We start from the raw sequence: 21,749 nt of genomic DNA, 5'->3' as shown, positions 1-21,749 counted from the left end.
TACAGTCTGCCGCCCGTTAGGAACCGGGCTGTGCAGCTGGAGGTGAGCAGCAGACCAGTGGGCAAAGCTTCATCTGTCGCTCCCTGTAGCTTGCATTACTGCCTGAACCCCTCCCTCCTTCCCTCCATCCCTGGAAAATTTTCTTACATGAAACCGGTCCCTGGTACCAAAAAGACTGGGGACCACTACTCTAGAAATAGGGGAAATAAAAGAGTTGAGGGATGAGCAAATGCCAAGACAGAACTGATCATCGGCCCTATAGTTTGTATGGCTGGGGTCCTGGGTGGTAGGGTAAAGACTTGAATAGTGGACAGATGAGTCAAATTGTCATTCCATGTAGATGGGCATAAATCTCATCTCTTTTAGGAGAAAGGAAAATGAAGTTAGACAGCAGGTTTAACATTACAATGGATTTAAAAAGAACCTAGTGATTGGATTAACCTTAAAGACCTGATTATCTCTCTAAACCACAGGTTATCTGAGTTCAAAGAGTTAACACAGCCTGAGGCCCCTCATTGGCCCCAGACCCTGAAAAGTTGCTAGGTGACTGCAGAAGAGAAACAAATAGAAACCCTTTTCCAATTGAGAGTAAAATTAACGGGAAAAGAGGTGTTCAGAGACTTAACACATCTCTGGAGTGTTCATTTTTTCTTTTTTGTATTTTTAACAGTATTAGCACTTATAAGTAGTAAAAATAATTATGGTGGCTGGATTTTCACACTTAGAGAGGAAAACTTACAAGAAATGTCTGGTAACAAGCAGCTAGTAACTAAGTATAGGCTGAGACATTGGAAATATTGAAGAGCTTGGAAACAATTGCAATTTAAAATCTTAGGTTCAGAATCAGGAAGACTTTTTTTTTTTTTAATTTGAAATATCCCTTTAAGAGTCATTTGGTGCAATTCATAGCCTGATTCATGCTACTGGCGGCCTCTGATTTCAGTGAGAAATGCAGAAATTTATAGGGGACTGTAAAATGTGGACAGGTTTTTGCTTTTTTAAACTGAGGCTTAAACTAGCAAACTTCTGAAGGTTTAAGAAGCCACAGAGCTGAGCAATGGGAATCTGGTTTCTTTTCCGGTCAGAACAAATAAACACACAAACACATATTTAACTCACAGAGTGTTGGAAGAGAGAAACCAGTGCTGTTTTCAAAGGAGGAAAACAAAAACTCAACCTTGTAGGCAACAGGAGAAAAGTCACATTGGCCGGTGGGCAGCACCCTGCGTTGGCAGAGGAGAAATCTGAGCTCCAGCGGCACCGGCGGCATTTGCACACAGCCACAGCCTCCCGTTTCAAGTTGCAAGTCTCTGGAGTCCCAGGCAAGGCCCCAGCCTGGCTCCCTTCTTAGAGCCCCAAGAACTGATGAGGAGCCCCTGCACCAACCATAGGACATGCAGGTGAGTCTGCCCAGAGACAAGGTCAGACCTTCCAGAGCTACTTGGCGTCTGGTCCCTGAAAGCCTCCCCCCACCCACCCCATGCCCACTTCTGCCCTGGCACTCACCTCATTTTCCTGCCTTGAGTGCTCCTGGCTGCCTGGTCCCCTTGGCCTGGCTCGTCCGCGAGCTCGTCCCCAGTGTGGTATCAGCCTTATCTTTGTTCTGAGGTCCCTGTGTGACTCTGGAATTGGCTGGCATTCTCCATTCAGGTCACGCCTTCCCCTGCCTGCAACAGATCCCCTCTCCCCCTCTCTCCCTCTGCCTTCTCCTCTCTCTCTCTCTCCTCTGACTTGCTCTTACACACACTCAGAGGAACCTGACAGAACAGAATCCGTCTTCTTCCTTACAAGATCTCCTCCTCCAGTTCCCTCCTTCATCCTGTACGGCTGCTTCCAGCTCCCGGGAGAGAATCACTGAGCAGCTCAAATAGGTATTTGTATCACCGTGTGTGTGTGTGTGTGTGTGTGTGTGTGTGTGTGTGTAGACAGTGGAGAGGGACAACGTCAGCTCTCCCTAGTCTCCCTTGCCAGATGGCTATAATTCTCTGCTCGTCTTCAGGACACTGGCAAAAGGACGTCAATTAACCAAGGACAATACTAAGAAGGCAATTCTAGTATCCTACACTAGGCAGGAAAAAAAGATCCAAATCCCAAAGCTTGTCTGTCTACAAACAACCACAGGCTTTTTGGTGAACTGAGCAGCTGGCCGGGCTTGTGAGCTAGCAGCCAGTCCTTCACTTGGCTAGTTGTTCCTCACCACTTGAAAGTGAGGCTTGAGTTTTTTACCAACTCAGGCTGAGCAGGGGCCTGTTACCGCCCAGGGAGGACCCACCGCAGTCAAAGAGCCTCACACCCCATGGCTGTGAAGAGACCTGGGCCTGTGTACGTGGCTAGACCCAGGGATTGTGAAGAAAAGCAGCACCGGATCTCAGCCGAGCTGAAGAAGGAAATTTCCTTTCTCCACAACCATGACCACCAGTCCTGAACAAGGAGAAGGATGTCTGGTTATAAAAAGTACAGTTCACTGAGGACCTTTTCTGTGTTAGGCACAGGGCTGGGTGCAAACGTCATCTCAATTATTTCCACAAACTTGAGAGGGTCACACTATCATACCCATTTTACAGACAAGAAAACTGAGGCAAGAGAGGTCCATAACTTGCCTAGATTATCCAGCCTCTTATTACTCCTACTGCTGTCACAGCTAACAATTAACATTTACTGAGCACTATGTGTCAGGTACTGGTCTAGTAATGAGTTAACTGCTTTTGATTGTCTTTACATTTTGCAGAGCTGAGTAAGTAATATTATTCCTGCTTCCAGATGAAGAAACTGCTCAGAGAGTTTAAGTAAGTTACCCAAGATCACACAGCTAGAAAGTGATGGGCAAAAATCTGAGCTGGTATCCACTATGTTGTGCTGCTTCTCACTAACATATTATAGTGCATATGGCATTACAAATACATACCACATTCACAGAGAAACTCAATTTGAGGCATTTTTTGAAAAGAGCAATTAGACTCAGAGTTAGCTATAATCTTTCCTTTCTATTCAAGCGAACTGTGTACTTTGGACTCAAGAACATCTCTGATCCTATTTCCTCATCTGGAAAATGGGGTTTGCTATGAGACTTAAAGGAAATTATTCTTATGCTTTTTTAGCTGTTCAGTGTACTCAAGAGATGGCTCCCACCCATTCCAAGCAAGGTGGCAAACACATGCATTCTCCATACTCTGATAACACTGCTTTGGCACATTTGGGGGAACAGTGCCTTGAATCTTACTGAAGTTCTCCTTGTTCCATTTTTTCTCCAGTTGCTCTGTTTTATCACCTTTAAAGGTCAACTTCGCTAAGCTGGGCATTATTAAGAAGCTGTGTTTGATATTGTGGGTGCAAGTATATGCGATGAGGAAATGTTTGAACCTAGGCACTGTTTTTGCAAAATACTGCTTTCTGGTTTAGGCAAGAGAAAAAAAAAAAATCTGTAAAAGTCCCATTAAGAAGACTCACAGGCTCCTCAGACATCAAATAACTCTCACCAACATTTTAATGATTTAAGTGTAAATGAATCAGAAACACATGGACTGCATTTCTCTTGGAATATACAAGCATTTTAAAACCAAGAGAGGAAGAACTTGGCACAAAGCACCCTGCGCCATGCAGAGGGCCCTGCCCACTAAAGACATTCCCTCCATTAGTGCTGCAGATGAGCTGGCCCTCTCCTAATTTAGGGCATATCCAGGGAAATGCAGTCATTTGTTCTGGGCAGAGAGGGGAGAGTTTGGGAGGGAAAGCCATCAGCTTCTCCTTGTAAAGTGTCACAGAGCCACTGAGCGTCCCAGAATAATTTCCTATGTTTTTTTTTTAAGGCTGCCAACGCTCAATGGGAGGCATTTGAAATATGTTCTGAGCCAAACTTCTGCCAATATACAGCAGAGCTGATATGTGCTTCCTTGGGAGTTAGCCAAGGCTCAGATGGAATCTGCATGAAAACTGCGTGGCTCAGGACTGATCTGGCCTGGATTCAGGGCAATTTCCCATTGTGTGGGGCTGCACTGGTGATACCGTCCTGATCTTTTGATAAGAACGTCCTGGAGCGACATGAATAAATCATGAAGAGTGGGAGGAATGGAAAAGACAGTGGTCTAGGAATAGACTCAAACATGGGTAACTCATATGTGACCTTGGGCAAGTCACCTATTTTCTCTGCTGCAGGAGGGGAAGGAGGGACATCAGTTTGCTCTACTATAAAGGGGATAGGAGTCCCCTTGCTGCAGGGGATAGGAGTCCATTGGGAGCACGGAGCACATGTAAATGTGTGTGAGGACTATGGAATGAAATTGCAGTGGGGGTGGCGAGGTGAATTGCTAATAATCTGTTAAAAGTCAAAGAGCCCAGAGTGGCCTTCTAATCTTGACACTTGCTTTTATCTGTGGTTATAATATCACATCACTCAGGATCCAATCATAGGTATTTAGAAAGATAATTTCTAAGAAGATTCAACTTGTTTTAAAAAATGTTGATGAAAAGGTTCACATACTTACATATAAGAAACTAACAGTATGTCAGTTAGAATCATAAAAGTGTAGAATGACGGATGTTGGCTCAACATCCCGTTTATAGTAAGGGAAACGGATCAGAAACCTACTACTAACAGAGTAAATACTACAGCATTCCTACAACTAGAACAGGGCTTTGTTTACATGTTCTACCAAAGTGTTTATTATATACAACTCTTCAGCACAGACTTTCTGGAATTCCATGAATGCGTTGGAAAAAGTAAAATATTTGGGCAAAAAGTTTTTATTGACCAAATGTGAAATCCAGGCTTCCTATAGAATATCTAAAAACTGATAAATGACCCCAAAGATTATACCTTAGAATTAAATTTTGGGTTATTTAATACACTGACTGACAGAATGCTGGAAACCCTGACTTCAGAAACTATCAGATCATCAGACTAATACGGGAAATTAAAAAAATAACAATGCCTGAGCTTCGTCTCAGAAGACTAAATTCAATGAATCTTGGGAGGGGCTTTTGAATCTATAATTTTAAAAGCTCCCATGCACAAGTGTCCCATTTTGGGTACACATAATGGTGTGTCATAATTAATGACATCTTAGATTTGATGTAATATTCTTAGTATCTGCCAGATACCTTCATGTACATCACTACATGTAATGTTGACATGTTTTTCCAGATGAGGTTCAGAGAGACTAAGTTTGCCAACAAGAGGATGATCAACATCTAGAGCCTTGGACTCCTGACCCTAAATCCAGCTCTCTTACTCCTCATCTGTAGACCCCTGATTCTGCCTGTGGATTTTGAGCATTCATGAGCCATGCTGTCATGTGACTGCAAGATTTTAGGGGAGGGAAAAATAATTTATATGCAAAAAATAAACTAGGCTCTATTATGGGCTGAATTGTGCTCCTCCAAAATTCATATGCTGAAGCCCTAACCCCCAGTATCTCAGAATTTGTTTGGAGACAGGATCTTTAAAGAGGTGATTAAACTGGAGGTTGTTAGGGTGGGCTCTAATCCAGTATGACTGGTATCCTTATAAGAGGAGGAGATTAAGATACAGACAACACAGAGGAAAGATGGGGTGAAGAGACAGCCATCTGTGAGCCAAGGAGAGAGGTCTCAGAAGAACAACCTTGATCTTGAACTTCCTTAAAATACCTGCCAACACCTTGAGCTTGAATTTCTAGTCTCCCAAACTGTGAGAAAATATATTTTTGCTGTTTAAACTACCTAGTCTCTGATCCTTTGTCATGGAAGCTGGGCAAACTAATACAGACTGTCTAATAGAACTTCTCCCAAAGCGTAAGTAAGCCCATACTACCATGCTGCTGCTGCTGCTAAGTCGCTTCAGTCGTGTCTGACTCTGTGCGACCCCATAGACGGCAGCTCACCAGGCTTCCCCGTCCTGTGTCAAGCTAATTTCAAGCATCACATACACGGAATTAACAAACACTGGGCAGTTAAGGTTTTGTTTGGTAGGTGATAAGAGAAACCTTGACTAGTGCTGAAACAGAGTTTATTTTCCTTGTGTAGCAAGAAGTGAGGCAGAAGGTGGGCCTGAGGACATTTTCTTTTTTTTTGTCTTCTGCCAGTCCTAGGAGGGGTGATGTGTCCTAGGGTTAGGTACATGAAAAATAGACCATCTGTTATGGGCTGAATTATTTCCTCCCCAAAATCATATATTGAAGCCTTAACTCCCAGTATCTTAAAATATGAACATATTTGAAGACAGGAGCTTTAAATAAGTGATTAAGTTAAAATAGGGATGAATGGGCCTAATCTAATTATTAATGTAAGAAGAAGAGTTTAGGATACAGACAACACAGACAGTAGGGAGACCATGAGGGAATGCAGTAAGAAGGCAGCCATCTGCAAGCCAAGGAAAAGGCTCTCAAAAGAAATTAAAGCTGCCAACACCTTGATCTTAGACTTCTGGCCTCTATAACTGTGAGAAAATGAATGTCTTTTACTTGAGTGACCCAGTCTGTGGTATTTCAGTATGGCAGCCCTAGGAAGCTAATACGCCATCTATACTTGCCTTACCTTTGCTCACCTAAATACGTTTGATACAAATTATAGTTGCTCTTCACTCATTTTAGGTCTCCCCTCCCCCAGAAGTTCCTCAGATGCTAAGACCACATGGATTAAGAAGATACAACCATCAGACAGGATTAATTAGGCCTTAAGAAGCAAATGAATAGCAGGGGTCAGACCTTGTGAAAGGTCAGGGGGTTCAGGATTATCACCTCCCTAACTCTCTAGTGCTGTTTCATGACCATTACTTTTCCAAACTCCTTCTAAATTCCCCTGCTTTCCTATCATTCTGGCACACTCTACTCATCTCTACTACTGTCATCTTCCAATTTCTTTATCCTATCCTCTGTTCCTTTCATTCATAACTTAGGTGTGTGACACTATGCTCACCTCTCCTTCCTGATTCCTCCTGACATCCTGAGTGACAGTGGTCTCTCATTGCTTGACCTAGTTTAATGATGATTTCTTCCTTTTCACCATAGCCAGCTACTCTACTTATAGCCATATCTATGTCTGAAATCTCACTCTTGTGATACCCCATTCCCTGACCACTGTCTCCCATCTTTCTAAGTCTGACTTCTTCAATAACCCTAGAATTCAACCTCATCAGGATAGCTAGCCCTCTTACACCATTCCAATTCTAGTCTATCAGATTCTCTTGGCTTTATATCTTTTCTGCATTCCACAAACAAGCACCATCACTCCTTAGTGGATTCTTTTTTTTTTAACCAGTTTCTCGACTCTCTTCTTACTTAAGAGGAATGATTCTTAATATTTCTGGTAAATCATTGAGAATCTAATGAAAGCCAGATCCTTCTGTTTTGAATATCCCCAACAAGACCACATAATTCATTCCCTCACTCCTTCAATTCTTTCTAAAAATGTCACCTTATTAGTGAGGTCCTTCCTGGCCACTCTATTACTTCTATTCTCACCCCCATTTGCTCTCCCCATATTCTGCTTCATTTGTCTTTGTGGCACTAGCCACCAGCTAAGATGGTATTTATTTTAAGTTTTCATTGGTTTGTTGTTTGTTCTCTACCCCATTAGAATAACACTGTCTATGAGTGGACAAGTATTTTTGTATGTTTTTTGTTTACTGCTCTATTCCCAGTACCAAGAATAATGCCCTTGGCTTGCACAAAATAGGACCTTAATAAACATTTGTGGAATGAGTTTTCTTCCAAGAAACATTTAATAGGTACTATTCTTCAAATTTGGGATATAATTTCAGGGGCTTGATGGCTCTCCTAAAACCATGAAGCTCAGAAGCTCAATTGTAACCAGTCATCTCAAATATTTCTCATACATCCCACTATAGTTTTAAAAATCATTACATACTGATCACTAGCAAATCTACTACTTCTTTAGTCTAAATGTCTTTCCATAGTTCCTCATGCTTAAGTCAAATGTCTATTCTCACCTCCATCTCAAGGTTCCATTAGGCAGAAGTCATTTTCTATATCCAACCTGCTCATTCTCTCATATGAACAATGTTCATGAACTACTAGCAAATCAGAAATTCAAGCCAGATATTTGAGTGTCATCATTGACTTATTTTTTCCTTTTCTTCTCATCTGCCATCAATCAATAACTCCTATTGTTTACATATAAGTATCTTTAAATCCATCATTATGCATAACATCCATTCCCCATTGCCCTTGCACTAGTGGAATGATTCATTAGTTTTCATTGGATTATTTCAATAACTTCTCATTGGTTTCTTTACCTTTAGTACCACTCTTATAAGTATATAAGTCTCATTAATTCTCTCCCTTTGATAGACCTTTCAGATCCTTCCTTTGCCTAGAGAATAAAATAAAAATACCTTAGAATAGCCTTTGAGCCTTAAAGTCTAATGCTGCCGTGAAACTGAAGTAGCCTACAGTGCTGAGCCAACATGTGGAGGACAGCTGCCTGGAGAATGGCCTGGATCCACAGCAGACTGCCTAAGCGAGAAAGAAACTGTTGTGTGAAGCCACTGAGCTCTTGGTATTGTTTGTTACTGTAGATAATTTAGCCTGCTCTGACTGACACAATACTCTTATATGGGTTTACTCTTTCACCTCTGTATTTTCCCCCAGAACCAGCACGCCTACACATCATACTTTACTGTCTAGAACTGGTACCAAACTAGTTTCATATTTCAGATTTTATCATGTTCTCTCATGTCTGTAGGCACTTATATACTTGGTTCTATTGGTCTTTAATGCTGTTTTCTTCCTCATTTGTCTACAGAACTTCCTCTTATTTATCATTTGAAATCTCTTAAACATCAGCTTCTCTGGAAAATTTTCCCCAATCATTCAGCATGGAAGTAAACACTACCTTTGTTCCTTACACTTAAACTTTAAATTTTACTTTAAATTGCATGTGTCAAATTATAGAGCAATTTTTTTGTTGATTTGTGTCATTCTTTCATCACAATAATTTGAGGGTCTGAACAATATCCTTTGCACTTTCAACTCAATAAATGCTTATTGAATGTATAGATGTCTAAATAAATTTTTAGAAAGATATCAGGACAGGTAAACATATAATTAAGTCTATAATTATAAATTATGATGACTGCTACACAGAAAGAGAGCTATGAGAGAGGCTAATAGAAGGGCTTAATTTATGCAGAGTGGTCAGCAAAGTCATGGTGAACTGTTATTTAAAATCAATAGGATGAGTACAAGTTTGCTAGTGATGAGCTGGTGATTTCTCAGTGATGGACTACCCTACTTGGACATCACATGTGTGGAAACTCCCCATTTTTATAACCCAGTTCATAGAAATAATAAAGATATAGAAATGTGAACAGCTGCACTCAGAGGCAAGAAAAGGAATGACCTGTGGATGAGGAAGTGGGAAAGTCCATAAAAGGAAGGCGGTAGATGAGAAGTTATGGCAGTGAGTTTCCCACAGTAGGAACCCATCTTGACCATGTGGGAGGTCTTCATAGTCCCGCTGGGGCTGACAAGACTGTATGTAAAGTCACTGGGAAAGGAGAGAGAATCACCAACACAGAAAAATTGCCAAACAATAGTCAACAAATATTTCTCAAAGCCTATATATGGAAAAGTGATACTAAACTCAATAAGAAAAGGATTTCATGGAAGGAAATAGAGTCAATAGAACCACAAGAACAGAATTTTAAAATAACTGTCTCCAGAAAGTTAAAGGAGGGGATATCATCTATGAGAAAAGGAGAAAGATTTGAAATAAGAACAGGTTGAAATGCAAAAAAGAAGCACTGGACAATTAATGAAATTAAAGTAACAATTTACATTTATTAAATGTTTATTGAAATTAAAAAATAAGATGCAATTGTGAGTATAAATAGCTGAATGGCTGCAAATGAAAAATTAATTAATGATTTGAAAAATCAAGCTGAAGAATTCTCTCAGATAAAGAGATCAGAAGTATAGAAAAAAATAAAGGGATATAGATTCTGAAGTTCTTACATATGTCTACTAGAATTTTCTTTAAAAATGAAATAAAGAGGGGGAATGTGAAACAATCTTTGATGATATATTGGTCTTAATTTTCCCAGAATTGAGAAAAGACAAGAATTCTCAGACTGAAAAGATCTACCAAGGCCCAGGTGAGATATTCACATAAAATTAGACCTAGATTCCTTGTCATGAAAGGTCAATGTATTAAGAATAAAATTAGAATCTTAAAATTACCAATTTTTAAGAGAAAAAAATTAAATTAGATTATCATTCATACATTTTCACCAGCCACATGGAAACAAAAGGGAAATAGAGAATATCCAAATGTGAAAAAAGAAAATACCTTTAAATTTATCATTTTTTTACTAAGAATTATATACATGAAGCTGAAATAATGAAGACATTTTCAGACTCTAAAAAGCCTACCATTTGCAGGCCCTTTCAGAAAGAGTTACTGGAGGATGTTGGAGCTGGTTAGCGTTGGTGAAATTGTGGAGAAATAAGCACACTAGAACCCTGGTGGCTCAGATGATAAAGAATCCATCTGCAGTGTAGGAGATCTGGGTTCAATCCCTGGTTTGGGAAGATCCCCTGGAGAAGGAAATGGCAACCCTCTCCAGTATTCTTGCCTGGAGAATTCCATGGACTGGTCTGGTGATCATGGAGTCACAAAGCCCCTGGGTTCACAAAGAATTGGACATGACTGAGCAACTAACACTTTCAACACTTTCAAGTACACGCGTATCATGCTTGTCAGAACATAAAGTGGCCTGGCTACTTGGAATACAATCTGGGGATATTAACAAAAGAAAAATGGGCATATCCTACAAACCAATAATCTTACCTCGAGATATCTGTCTCAGAGAAACTTCTATTTGCAAACATATTTATTGTAGCATTATTTGTCAAGGTGAAAAATGGGCTTCCGTGGAATAATGGCTAAATATAATATAGTCATACTATGGAACACGAAACAACAATAAGAAGGGATACGGAAGATCTATTGATATATGCGTCAACCTGGATTTATCTCTAAGATTTACTGTTGAGTGAAATGGGCAGGTTGAAGAATGGTATGTGCATTAGGATACAATTTATTTAATGAAAAAGCAATAGGTTCAACATGAAATACACATTTTGCTCATTTCATAGATATTTTGCATATATTTTCCATATATAACTGACAAAAGTGGAAGGAAATAAATCAAAAATAACTAGTTACTTGTGTGGAGGATGTGGTGAGAGGCTTTATTCATATTTATAATAAGCAAAACTTTTAGTGACTGACCAAGGCTGTTTAAGCAGGGAATTTTAAGGGTAAAAGAGGACTCTGGGTATTGTGAGGAAAATGGATTTGGAGGCCAGTTTGGAGCCTGTTGCAGTACTTAGGACCATTAGGCACTCTGGGCACAGAGCCTGGGGCCCATGAAAATGTTTTAATTTCTTTTAAAATCAGAATTAAAAAATAAAATGATAATGGATATATAATAAAGAATCCAATTATCTTTGTAGCAATGCAACACTAAAATATAACATTTGTTTATTTATTTATATTTTTATGAATAAAGCCCAGGTTAGGGGAGAGAAAGCCTGGATGGATTGGACTGGTGGTGGTGAACATGGAACCCAGAGGATAAAGACAAAATATATTTTGTCTTTCAGAAAAGCCTGAACCTGGCCGTAAATTGAGAGTGAGAAATTCAGGGAAAGGAAGACAGCAAAGACAACTCCCAGAATTCTGACTCAAGATTGTGTTGTTGCCACTTACTGAGATGGGGGAAGAGAGATAGAGGGTGAGTGGGGGTCAGGGTGTAAGGGGCCTTGCATGCCACACTAGATGCAGAAAACCTACTAGGCAGGCTGAGGATTTTCTCAACTCTGGATAAGTCCGAGAGTCACATGGGGAGCTTGACAAATTCAAATTTCTGCCACAGCTCCCAGACTTGATCCCATCCAAAATCTTGAAAGGGTTGAGGAACGCTGACATTTTAGGCCACAGAAAGGCAAGATTTTTAAACAGAGAATGACCTGATCAGGTAGCGTTTTGTTTTGTTTTTAAATTCATATTTGATAGCAGTAATGAGTTCACAAGAGATTGGAGGATAATCAGGAACTATAATACCTAACAAACCCAGGCTGTCTGATTGTCAGCCACTCCCAGGCTAGGAAAAATTTAATGGAACTAAAGCTGTTTGGAAAAGAGCTGAAAAGACCTCCTGGCCAGACCCAGCCCAGAGCACAGCTTGGCTGAAGCCCAGGGGCATTTGGAGCACATGGGCCTTGGGGCCATCAGCGTTCTCTGGCCAAACCGCAGTGCTAATTTAAATGTTCAGTTGTCACAAAACAGTGAACCTGAACCATAATGAATTTTTAAAAGCAGAATTTTAAGACCAAAAGTATTTCACACACACAAAAAAGCATTGCAAGAAAGCTGGCCATCTCTCAGATAATGATTTTTAAGTGGTGGGCTTCAAAATATTTTCAGGCCCTAGATGAAAGGGCTGAAGCAGGAAGGGGCACGAGCTCTGTGTGTGTCTTTACCATATAGGACTGTGAACAAGTATGCCTCTTCTGAAGACATGCCAGCAGACCCTGATAGTTAACATGATACTCAGTGCTGCACTCATCAGGACAGTGAGGGTATTTGGGTAAGCTGTGGTAACTCTCCGGGCCTGAGTTTTTTTGTTTTTCCCCGCAAGATGGGAGAAATGAGAGCACTTTTTTTCACATCTTGTTTCAAGGAAACAGTTGTTCTTAAAGTCTTTTAAATGAGTGATACCTTTGGGATTCTAAGAAAAGTTGACCTTCTCTGGAGAAAAGTATAAAGTTTTCCTGTATCTAGATATTTATAAGACTGGTGATTAATCCTTGGTGATGTGAAAGTGAAATTCGCTTAGTGGTGTCCGACTCTTACGGAATTCTCCAGGCCAGAAAACTGGAGTGGGTAGCCTATCCTTTCTCCAGTGGATCTTCCCGACCCAGGAATCAAACCTGGGTCTCCTGCATTGCAGGCAGATTCTTTACCAACTGAGCTATGAGAGAAACCAATCTTTGGTAATGTTTACAAATCACCTGCAAAGCTCCTGGCCCTTTGTGGAGATTCAACCAATAGTAGTTGTTATTAATATAATTAGAAAGTAAGAGTAAGGACCATGAAAGGTATACAAAGAAAGTGGCCTTCAGGATGGGCCTGAAAAGATGAGTAGGCTTTCAACAGGCCGAAAGGAAAACAAGAGCTACAGAAATGGCAAAAATTGAAGTAAGACTCAGTGATGAAGGGAGTATGCAGGATGAGTAATACTACTGAGACTTAGCTCCGTTCTAGGTGTGATATGCATTATTTACTTCAACCTCTACAATGAGATATTGTTAGAGAATAGGAAACAGAGAAAAGGAAATGTTCTTACTCAGAATTACCCACTCAACTTTGCTCCTGCTTCCTTAGCAAATAATTGATTATTTTTCTGTCAATACAGGTTCATTTGCACTTTCTAGAGATTTAAGGCAATGGAATCACATAGCATATATTCATTTTTGTCTGGCTTCTCTCACTTAGCATAATTATTTTGAGATTCCCTCATGTTGTTACACATGTAATTACTTCATATGTCATGATTCGCTTATTCATCTGTTCATGGACACCTGGATTATTACCAGGTTTCAGCTATTACAAATAAAGCTTCTATGAACATTCATGTATGTGTCTTTATTTGGAAAGATGCTTCCATTTTTATTTGGTCCATCTCTAGGAATGGGATGGCTAGATCAGATTGTTGGTGTATGTCTAATGTTTTAATACACTACCAAACACTTCTCCAAAGTGGTTGTACAATTTTACATTACCATCAATAGTGAATGAGCATTCCAGTTGTGCCATACTTGTCCCCAAACTTGGTAAGTTCGATTTTTGAAAAACTTTAACCATTATCATATATATGTAGAGGTATCTCATTGAATTTTAATTTGCATTCCCCTAATGATGAATGATTTTGAGCATTTTTAAGTGTTTTCATTCATGTATCATTTTTGGTAAATTGTTCAAACCTTTGCCTTTTTAGAAATTTTTTGTGTTTTTTTTTTCCTAATTATTGATTTATTTATATATGAATCCACTGTATATGGGACTTCCTAGGTGACACTAGTAGTAAAGAATTTGCCTGCCAATGCAGGAGACACAAGAGCCATGGGTTTGCTCCCTGTGTCAGGAAGATACCCTGGAGGAGGAAATGGCAACCCACCCCAGTATTCTTGCCTGGAAAATCCCATGGACAGAGGAGCCTGGCTGGCTACAGTCCATGGGGTCATAAAGAGTCTGACATGATGAAGAGTCTAAGCACACCACTGTATATGAGATGTGTAATTTGCAAATATTTCTCCCTCGTCCATGGCTTGTCTTTTCATTACTTTAATGTTTTTTGCAGAGGAAAAGTTTTTAATTTTGATGAAGTACAAGATCAATTTTTTTCTTCTATAGATCATGCTTTTGGTGTTGTATCAAGAAAATCTTTGCTTAACCCAAGTATTCACAATAATAAAATACCATGTACTGGGGGTTTAAACAACAGACATTTATTTTTCAGTTTTGGAGGCTGGGAAGCCGAAAAGCAAGGTGCCACAGACTGGGTTTCTGGTGAGAGCCCTTTTCCTGGTTTGCAGACTGCCTTCCTGTGGTGTCCTCATATGGGAGAGGGAAAGGGTGTCTTTTCTTATAAGGATGCTAATCTAATCATGGGCACCACCCTCATGATCTCCTCCAACCTTAATTACTTCCCAGTTTCCACCTCCAAACTATCTCATTGAGGAACAGGGCTTCAATATACGAATTTTGGGGGATACAAATGTTCAGTCTGTAACACCAAGGTCACAATAGTTTTTCCTTTTTTTAAAAAATTTTATTTCTTCTAAAATTTTTAGATTTAGATTCACATTAGGCCTATGATACTATGATTTACAGTTTGGTCTATGATCCATATGGAGCTGATTTTTGTACATTGCACAAGATTTGGACTGAAGCTCATTTTTTAGCATATAGATATCCAATTGTTTCAGCATCACTTGTTAAAAGGACCATCCTTTCTCCACTGATTTGCTTTTACACCTTTGTCAGTTGTCCTTAAGTGTGAATTTGTATCTGGTTTCTCAATCTGTTCTGTTCATCTATTTGTGGATCTTTATGCCAGTACCACATTGTCTTAATTACTGTAGCTTTAGAAAAAACTAGAAATATGTAGTGTTAGCTCTCCTGCATTGTTCTTTTTCAAAGTTGTTTTAGAAAGAGTTTGTTAATTCCTACCAGAAAGCCTGCTGTGATTTTGATTGGAATTCTGTTGAATCTAAACATCAGTTTGGGGAAGAATTGGCATCTTAAGAATAATTAAGTATTCATATTAAGAACATTCAGTATTCTTAAATGAACACCATATATCTCTTAACTTATAAAGTTCTTTAAAATTTCTCTCAGTAATGATTTGTTGTTTTTAGTGAATAGTTCTTATCTACCTATTGTCATATTTATCTCTAGGTCTTTCATAAATTTTGATTTCATTGCATATGACACTTTTGATTTCTGATTGCTCATTGCTAATATAGAAATATAAGTGATTTCTTTCTGTCTGTCTGCAATCTTACTGAATTTACATTTTAGTTATGATAACTTTTTTTAAGATCCCATCAGATTTTTTACATAGATGATCATATCATCAAAAGAATAAAGACGGTTTTACTTCTTTTCTTTTCCTTGCTTTGTTGCACTGGCAGGAACCAAAAGTGTAATATTGCATAGAAGTGGAGACTGAACATAAAAGTTTTATTCTTGATCTTATGGAGAAAGCATTCAGTCTTTGCCATTACGTTATTTGCTAACTGTGGGGTTTTTGTAGTTGTCATTTATCAGATTGAGGAAGTTCCCATCTATTCTCAGTTTGCTAAGAATTTATACCAGGAATGGCTGTTAGGTTTTATCAGTTATTTTTTTCTGCCTTTATTTATTTATTTATTTTGGCCATGCCACATGGCTTGTGCGATCTCAGTCCCCGACCAGGTAGTGGAAGCACAGAGTCCTAACCACTGGACCTCCAGGGAATTCCATTTTCTACTTTTATTGACATAATCATATGATTTTTCATTTGTTAATATTTAAAATGTCAGTATTAAAAATTTACCACTTTAAAAATATGGTAAATTACATTGATTTATTTTCTCGACTTTTCCAGAAAGTTAATCTTGCATTAACTCTACTTGGTTATGATATATTAATCTTTTTGTAGATTGTTGAATTCAATTTTATAAAATTTTGTCAATAATTTTTTATATATGGTTTTGAGGTATACTGGTATGAAGTTTTCTTATAACATTGGCTTCAAAGAATGAGTTGAGAAGCATTCCCTTCTCTTCAATTTTATGGAAGAGTTTGTATAGAATTGGTATTCTTTCTTTCTTAAGCATTTCTTAATACAGTGAAATTATATAGGCTTGACTTTCCCCCCCTTCTTCTCTGTGGGGAGATCATTTTAACTACAAATTCCACTTATTTAACAGATAAAAGGTTGTACAAGTTATCTATTTCATCTTGAGTAAATTTTTGTGTTTTTCAAGGAATTTGTACATTTTATCTATGCTGTCTTTTTTAAAATTTATTTTTAATTGGAAGTTAATTACGTTACAATATTGTGCTGGTTTCTGCTTAATGGCGTAACATTGTTTACTGTAGTATTGCTTTATTGTACTTTTACTACTTATAAAATCTTTAGTAATGTCACCTCTCTTATTCCTGAATTTGGTAATTTGCATCTTCTCTCTTTTTGTGCTGATCAGTTTTGATAGAAGTTTGTCAACTTTATCACCTTCTCGGAGAGGCTGCTCTTGATTTCATTGATTTTTTTTTCCCCAACATATCTCTATTGCATATTTTTAATGGATTTATCCTCCAGTTCTTTAAAGTTGTGTATCTGGAAAGGTCTTTACCCTTCTTTTGTTTCAAAAAGATATTCTCATGGAAGCAAAAGAGTCTGTATTAATTTGAGTGCAAAGAAAGGCATAATTAACATGACAGTATACATATATCAAGCACTTAGGTTATGCCAACAATCTTCTGAGTTAAACATCATTATTATTTGCATTATACAGACTTGGAGACTGAGGCTCAGAAAAATTTAAGGTTTCCAATGTCATATACCCAACAAGCAACAAAGCGACATTTACACAACTCCGGAGTCTCTAATCTTAACAAGGTAGACAAGATTCTGCTGTCTATCAAGAAAATAAAGGACATATGAGTATACACTCCAGGAAATGCTTCATGCTTGTAGTCCTGAGAAAAAAACTTAAGTCACTTGAGAGTCATTCCAGACTTTTTCCAGGACAATGATCTTAGCAGGAAACTCCTGGGACCCTGTGAAACCATACAGCTCCCCAGAGACACTTACACAGAACACAACCAACAAAACTCCAGGACATAGCTTACTGATCAAAGCCACCCAAAGTCATTCCCAGAGCCTGAGAAATGGCTCCATAAAATTAGCAGCTGGGGGTTGGAATGGGTGTTGGTTCTAAGAGGGCATTTCCCTATGGATGGTTGCGCACATTTAGATGAAAAGACAGCCTCGCTAATAGTGTTGGGTAGGGCAGCATGTTCTTTTTTCAAATGTTCTGTGGAAATAGCATGGACAAAGAACACTGGGTCTGCACACATGCTACCTGAATGGATGGATTCAGATCAAAGAACCTGAGCATCCCATGTTACTTGCCTGGGCCTGTTTCCTCATCTATAACAAAAAGACATGAGTGGTCGTTCAGCCTACCATTTGGTGCTACAAAAGTGAGAAAGATAATTATTGTTGTTGCTGTTAATACTTTTCTGAACGTTTCAGGATTCTGCATGGAGATACAATGAAAACATTTTATATCACACACTGAAAACTGAAATATACCAAAAAAGCTGCACCAAGTTAGGATTTGGAACAGAAATTATTTACAAAATAGGCAATGCTACTGGGCATGTTTTGGTCTTCAATTAAATTCTTTTTAAACTCTGGCTCCATAGTGTAATGGTTTTGGAATTAGTAATAATAAAACTTTAGTTACACTGGTGAGTAATGGTTTTATTTAAAACAAGATGAAATGTTAACCTGGTGATGCCCAGAACCAAATGTAAGGCCTCTAAGTTAATGTCAGAGGCCAGCAGTGGGGTCATTGCTACTAACTGTTAGGTGGAGGGCTGAGATATACACAGCACAGCTAACTGAATCTCACCTTATTGTTTCATCTTGCTGTTTATCTGTGTCCTAACATCCTTTGGAAGCACTCAATATTGACTTTTTTTTTTTTTTTTTTTAACACTGGCAGAGACACCGGGACTCAGAAAAATTGATTGGGTCAAAGTCTCATGGCTTGTAGGAGTGCAGGGCCCAGGTTGTGACCATGCAGAGAGCACTGTCTGATATCAGGTGTCAGTTGGGGCAGGTGTCTGTGTAACTGGGGAGCATCCACTATGTGAGCACGGGGATAATACCTACTTCAGGTGCTTACTCAGCACCTGACGCTTACTTAAGTACTAAATAAAAGTTAGCTATTCTTCTTCATCTCCCACCTCACTTTTCATCGCAGCACATGTGGGTCTTGGCAAACATAAGCACAGCCACAGGCAAGCTCCCACTTCTGTAGTCTTCCACCCACCAGGAACGTGCCCCCAACAAACCATTCTGGAATGGACTCCATTCCACTCCCCTCCCAGCTTGTGAGTCTTGGGCTTTGGAGGTCCTCCCCCAGGGCTCCTTTCCCTTCCTCTGCCAGGGAGAACTTCAGAACTTCAGCCTGGGTCTATCCTCACCTGATTCTGGTTACTTCCCAGGGGTGGGAGTGAGGGCAGAGGGGCTGGACGGCAGTGCTTCATTTCAAGTGGGAAGGGAGAAAAAAAGGAAAAGTTAGAGTGACCTTCTCTTGCAGGGCCAGTCCCTGCTCTGATCTCTATCAGACTCCCTCCCATCTGTCACCCTCCTCCCAGCCCGCATCTCTTTCTCCTCTTTGGCTTCAGGCCTCAGGGCCAAGCTCCTTGGCAAATCTGCATTTTTTTTTTTTTTTTTCTGGAACATGGGGCCTGTAGCCATCTTCTGGGTTTGCAGAGAACCCATGCCAGCAGTAGTATTATCTGAGGACTTGCTGAAGACCCACATTCCCTGAAGGCACTAGGCCTCAGTTCAGTTTGGTTCAATTCAGTCGTTCTATCGTGTCCGACTCTGTGTGATCCTGTAGACAGCAGCCCACCAGGCTCCCCTGTCCCTGGGATTCTCCAGGCAAGAACACTGGAGTGGGTTGCCATTTTCTTCTCCAATGCATGAAAGTGAAAAGTGAAAGTAAAGTCGCTCAGTTGTGTCTGACTCTTAGCAACCCCCTGGACTGCAGCCTACCAGGCTCCTCTGTCCATGGGATTTTCCAGGCAAGAGTGCTGGAGTGGGGTGCCATTGCCTTCTCCAGATGTACTCTGCATATAAGTTAAATAAGCAGGGTGACAATATACAGCCTTGACGTATTCCTTTTCCCATTTGGAACCAGTCTGTTGTTCCATGTCCAGTTCTAACTGTTGCTTCCTGACCTGCATACAGATTCCTCAAGAGGCAGGTCAGGTGGTCTGGTATTCCCATCTCTTTCAGAATTTTCCATAGTTTATTGTGATCCACACAGTCAAAGGCTTTGGCATAGTCAATAAAGAAGAAATAGATGTTTTTCTGGAACTCTCTTGCTTTTTCCATGATCCAACAGATGTTGGCAATTTGATCTCTGGTTCCTCTGCCTTTTCTAAAACCAGCTTGAACATCTGGAAGTTCACGGTTCATGTATTGCTGAAGCCTGGCTTGCAGAATTTTGAACATTACTTTACTAGCATGTGAGATGAGTGCAATTGTGTGGTAGTTTGAGCATTCTTTGGCATTGCCTTTCTTTGGGATTGGAATGAAAACTGACCTTTTCCAGTCCTGTGGCCACTGCTGAGTTTTCCAAATTTGCTGGCATATTGAGTGCAGCACTTTCACAGCATCATCTTTCAGCAGTTGAAATAGCTCAACTGGAATTCCCTCACCTCCACTAGCTTTGTTCCTAGTGACGCTTTCTAAGGCCCACTTGACTTCACATTCCAGGATGTCTGGCTCTAGGTGAGTGATCACACCATCGTGATTATCTGGGTAGTGAAGATCTTTTTTGTATAGTTATTCTGTGTATTCTCACCTCTTCTTAATATTTTCTGCTTCTGTTAGGTCCATACAATTTTTGTCTTTTATTGAGCCCATCTTTGCATGAAATGTTCCCTTGGTATCTCTAATTTTCTTGAAGAGATCTCTAGTCTTTCCCATTCTGTTGTTTTCCTCTATTTCTTTGCATTGATCGCTGAGGAAGGCTTTCTTATCTCTTCTTGTTATTCTTTGGAACTCTGTATTCAGATGCTTGTATCTTTCCTTTTCTCCTTTGCTTTTCGCTTCTCTTCTTTTCACTGCTATTTGTAAGGCCTCCCCAGACAGCCATTTTGCTTTTTTGCATTTCTTTTCCATGGGGATGGTCTTGATCCCTGTCTCCTGTACAATGTCAAGAACCTCCGTTCATCAGGCACTCTATCAGATCTAGGCCCTTAAATCTATTTCTCACTTCCACTGTATAATCATAAGGGATTTGATTTAGGTCACACCTGAATGGTCTAGTGATTTTCCCTGTTGCTGCTGCTACTGCTAAATTATTTCAGTTGTGTCCGACTCTTGTGTGACCCCATAGACAGCAGCCCACCAGGCTCCTCCGTCCCTGGCATTCTCCAGGCAAGAACACTGGAGTGGGTTGCCATTTCCTTCTCCAATGCGTGAAAGTGAAGTTGCTCAGTCGCGTCTGACTCTTCGAGACCCCATGGACTATAGCCTACCAGGCTCCTCCATCCATGGGATTTTCCAGGCAAGAGTACTGGAGTGGGGTGCCGCTGCCTTCTCCAGTGATTTTCCCCACTTTCTTCAATTTAAGTCTGAATTTGGCAATAAGGCGTTCATGATCTGATCCACAGTCAGCTCCCAGTCTTGTTTTTGCTGACTCTATAGAGCTTCTCCATCTTTGGCTGCAAAGAATATAATCAATCAGATTTTGGTGTTGACCATCTGGTGATGTCCATGTGTAGAATCTTCTCTTGTGTTGTTGGACGAGGGTGTTTGCTATGACCAGTGTGTTCTCTTGGCAAAACTCTATTAGCCTTGGCCCTTCATTCCGTATTCCAAGGCCAAATTTGCCTTTTACTCCAGGTGTTTCTTTACTTCCTACTTTTGCATTCCAGTCCCCTATAATGAAAAGGACATCTTTTTTGGGTGTTAGTTTTAAAAGGTCTTGTAGGTCTTAATAGAACCATTCAACTTCAGCTTCTTCATCATTACTGGTTGGGGCATAGGCTTGGATTACTGTGATATTGAATGGTTTGCCTTGGAAACGAACAGAGATCAGGGAACTCTAGGGGCAGGGCCCAGCGCTCTGTGTTATAAGAAGCTCCCCAGGTAATTCCAAGGCAGCAAAAGTGTGAAAATTACTGTTCTAGGGAAATGAGGCAAAAGGAAGCTGCTGCCGCTGCTGCCAAGTCGCTTCAGTCATGTCCGACTCTGTGTAACCCCATAGACGGCAGCCCACCAGGCTCCTCCATCCCTGGGATTCTCCAGGCAAGAACACTGGAGTGGGTTGCCATTTTCTTCTCCAATGCATGAAAGTAAAAAGGGAAAGTGAAGTCGCTCAGTCGTGTCCGATTCTTCGAGACCCCATGGACTGCAGCCTACCAGGCTCCTCTACACACAGGATTTC

The 21,749-nt window shown here is 40.0% G+C and overlaps 1 protein-coding gene and 1 long non-coding RNA gene across 8 annotated transcripts in view; one reads left to right on the top strand and one right to left on the bottom strand.

Annotated features, from left to right (window-relative positions):
* MASP1 (MBL associated serine protease 1) overlaps positions 1-1,758 on the bottom strand; it is a 68,091-nt gene extending 66,333 nt beyond the window's left edge. For all 4 annotated transcript variants that reach the window (XM_019958293.2, XM_019958299.2, XM_019958288.2 and 1 more), the window contains exon 1: positions 1,507-1,758. In XM_019958293.2, coding sequence (XP_019813852.1) covers positions 1,507-1,511 — 5 coding nt within the window. In that variant the 5' untranslated portion in view covers positions 1,512-1,758. The remainder of the gene's footprint in view (positions 1-1,506) is intronic.
* On the top strand, positions 743-18,028 carry LOC109556973 (uncharacterized). 4 transcript variants are annotated; one of them, XR_011566782.1, is made up of 6 exons: positions 743-1,400; positions 1,752-1,871; positions 3,807-4,104; positions 5,141-8,493; positions 10,040-10,090; positions 11,604-18,028. It is a non-coding gene; the product is annotated as an uncharacterized lncRNA (long non-coding RNA). The 4 variants fall into 4 exon arrangements; XR_011566779.1 differs by adding an exon at positions 2,729-2,786 and having other exon boundaries at positions 3,807-8,493; XR_011566777.1 differs by having other exon boundaries at positions 3,807-8,493.
* The last annotated feature ends 3,721 nt before the right edge of the window (positions 18,029-21,749 follow it).

This window comes from Bos indicus, chromosome 1 (assembly GCF_029378745.1).
Source record: "Bos indicus isolate NIAB-ARS_2022 breed Sahiwal x Tharparkar chromosome 1, NIAB-ARS_B.indTharparkar_mat_pri_1.0, whole genome shotgun sequence".
NCBI lineage: Eukaryota > Metazoa > Chordata > Mammalia > Artiodactyla > Bovidae > Bos > Bos indicus.
The sequence above is the reverse complement of the archived record's forward strand: the minus strand, read 5'-3'. Positions and strand labels throughout refer to the sequence as shown.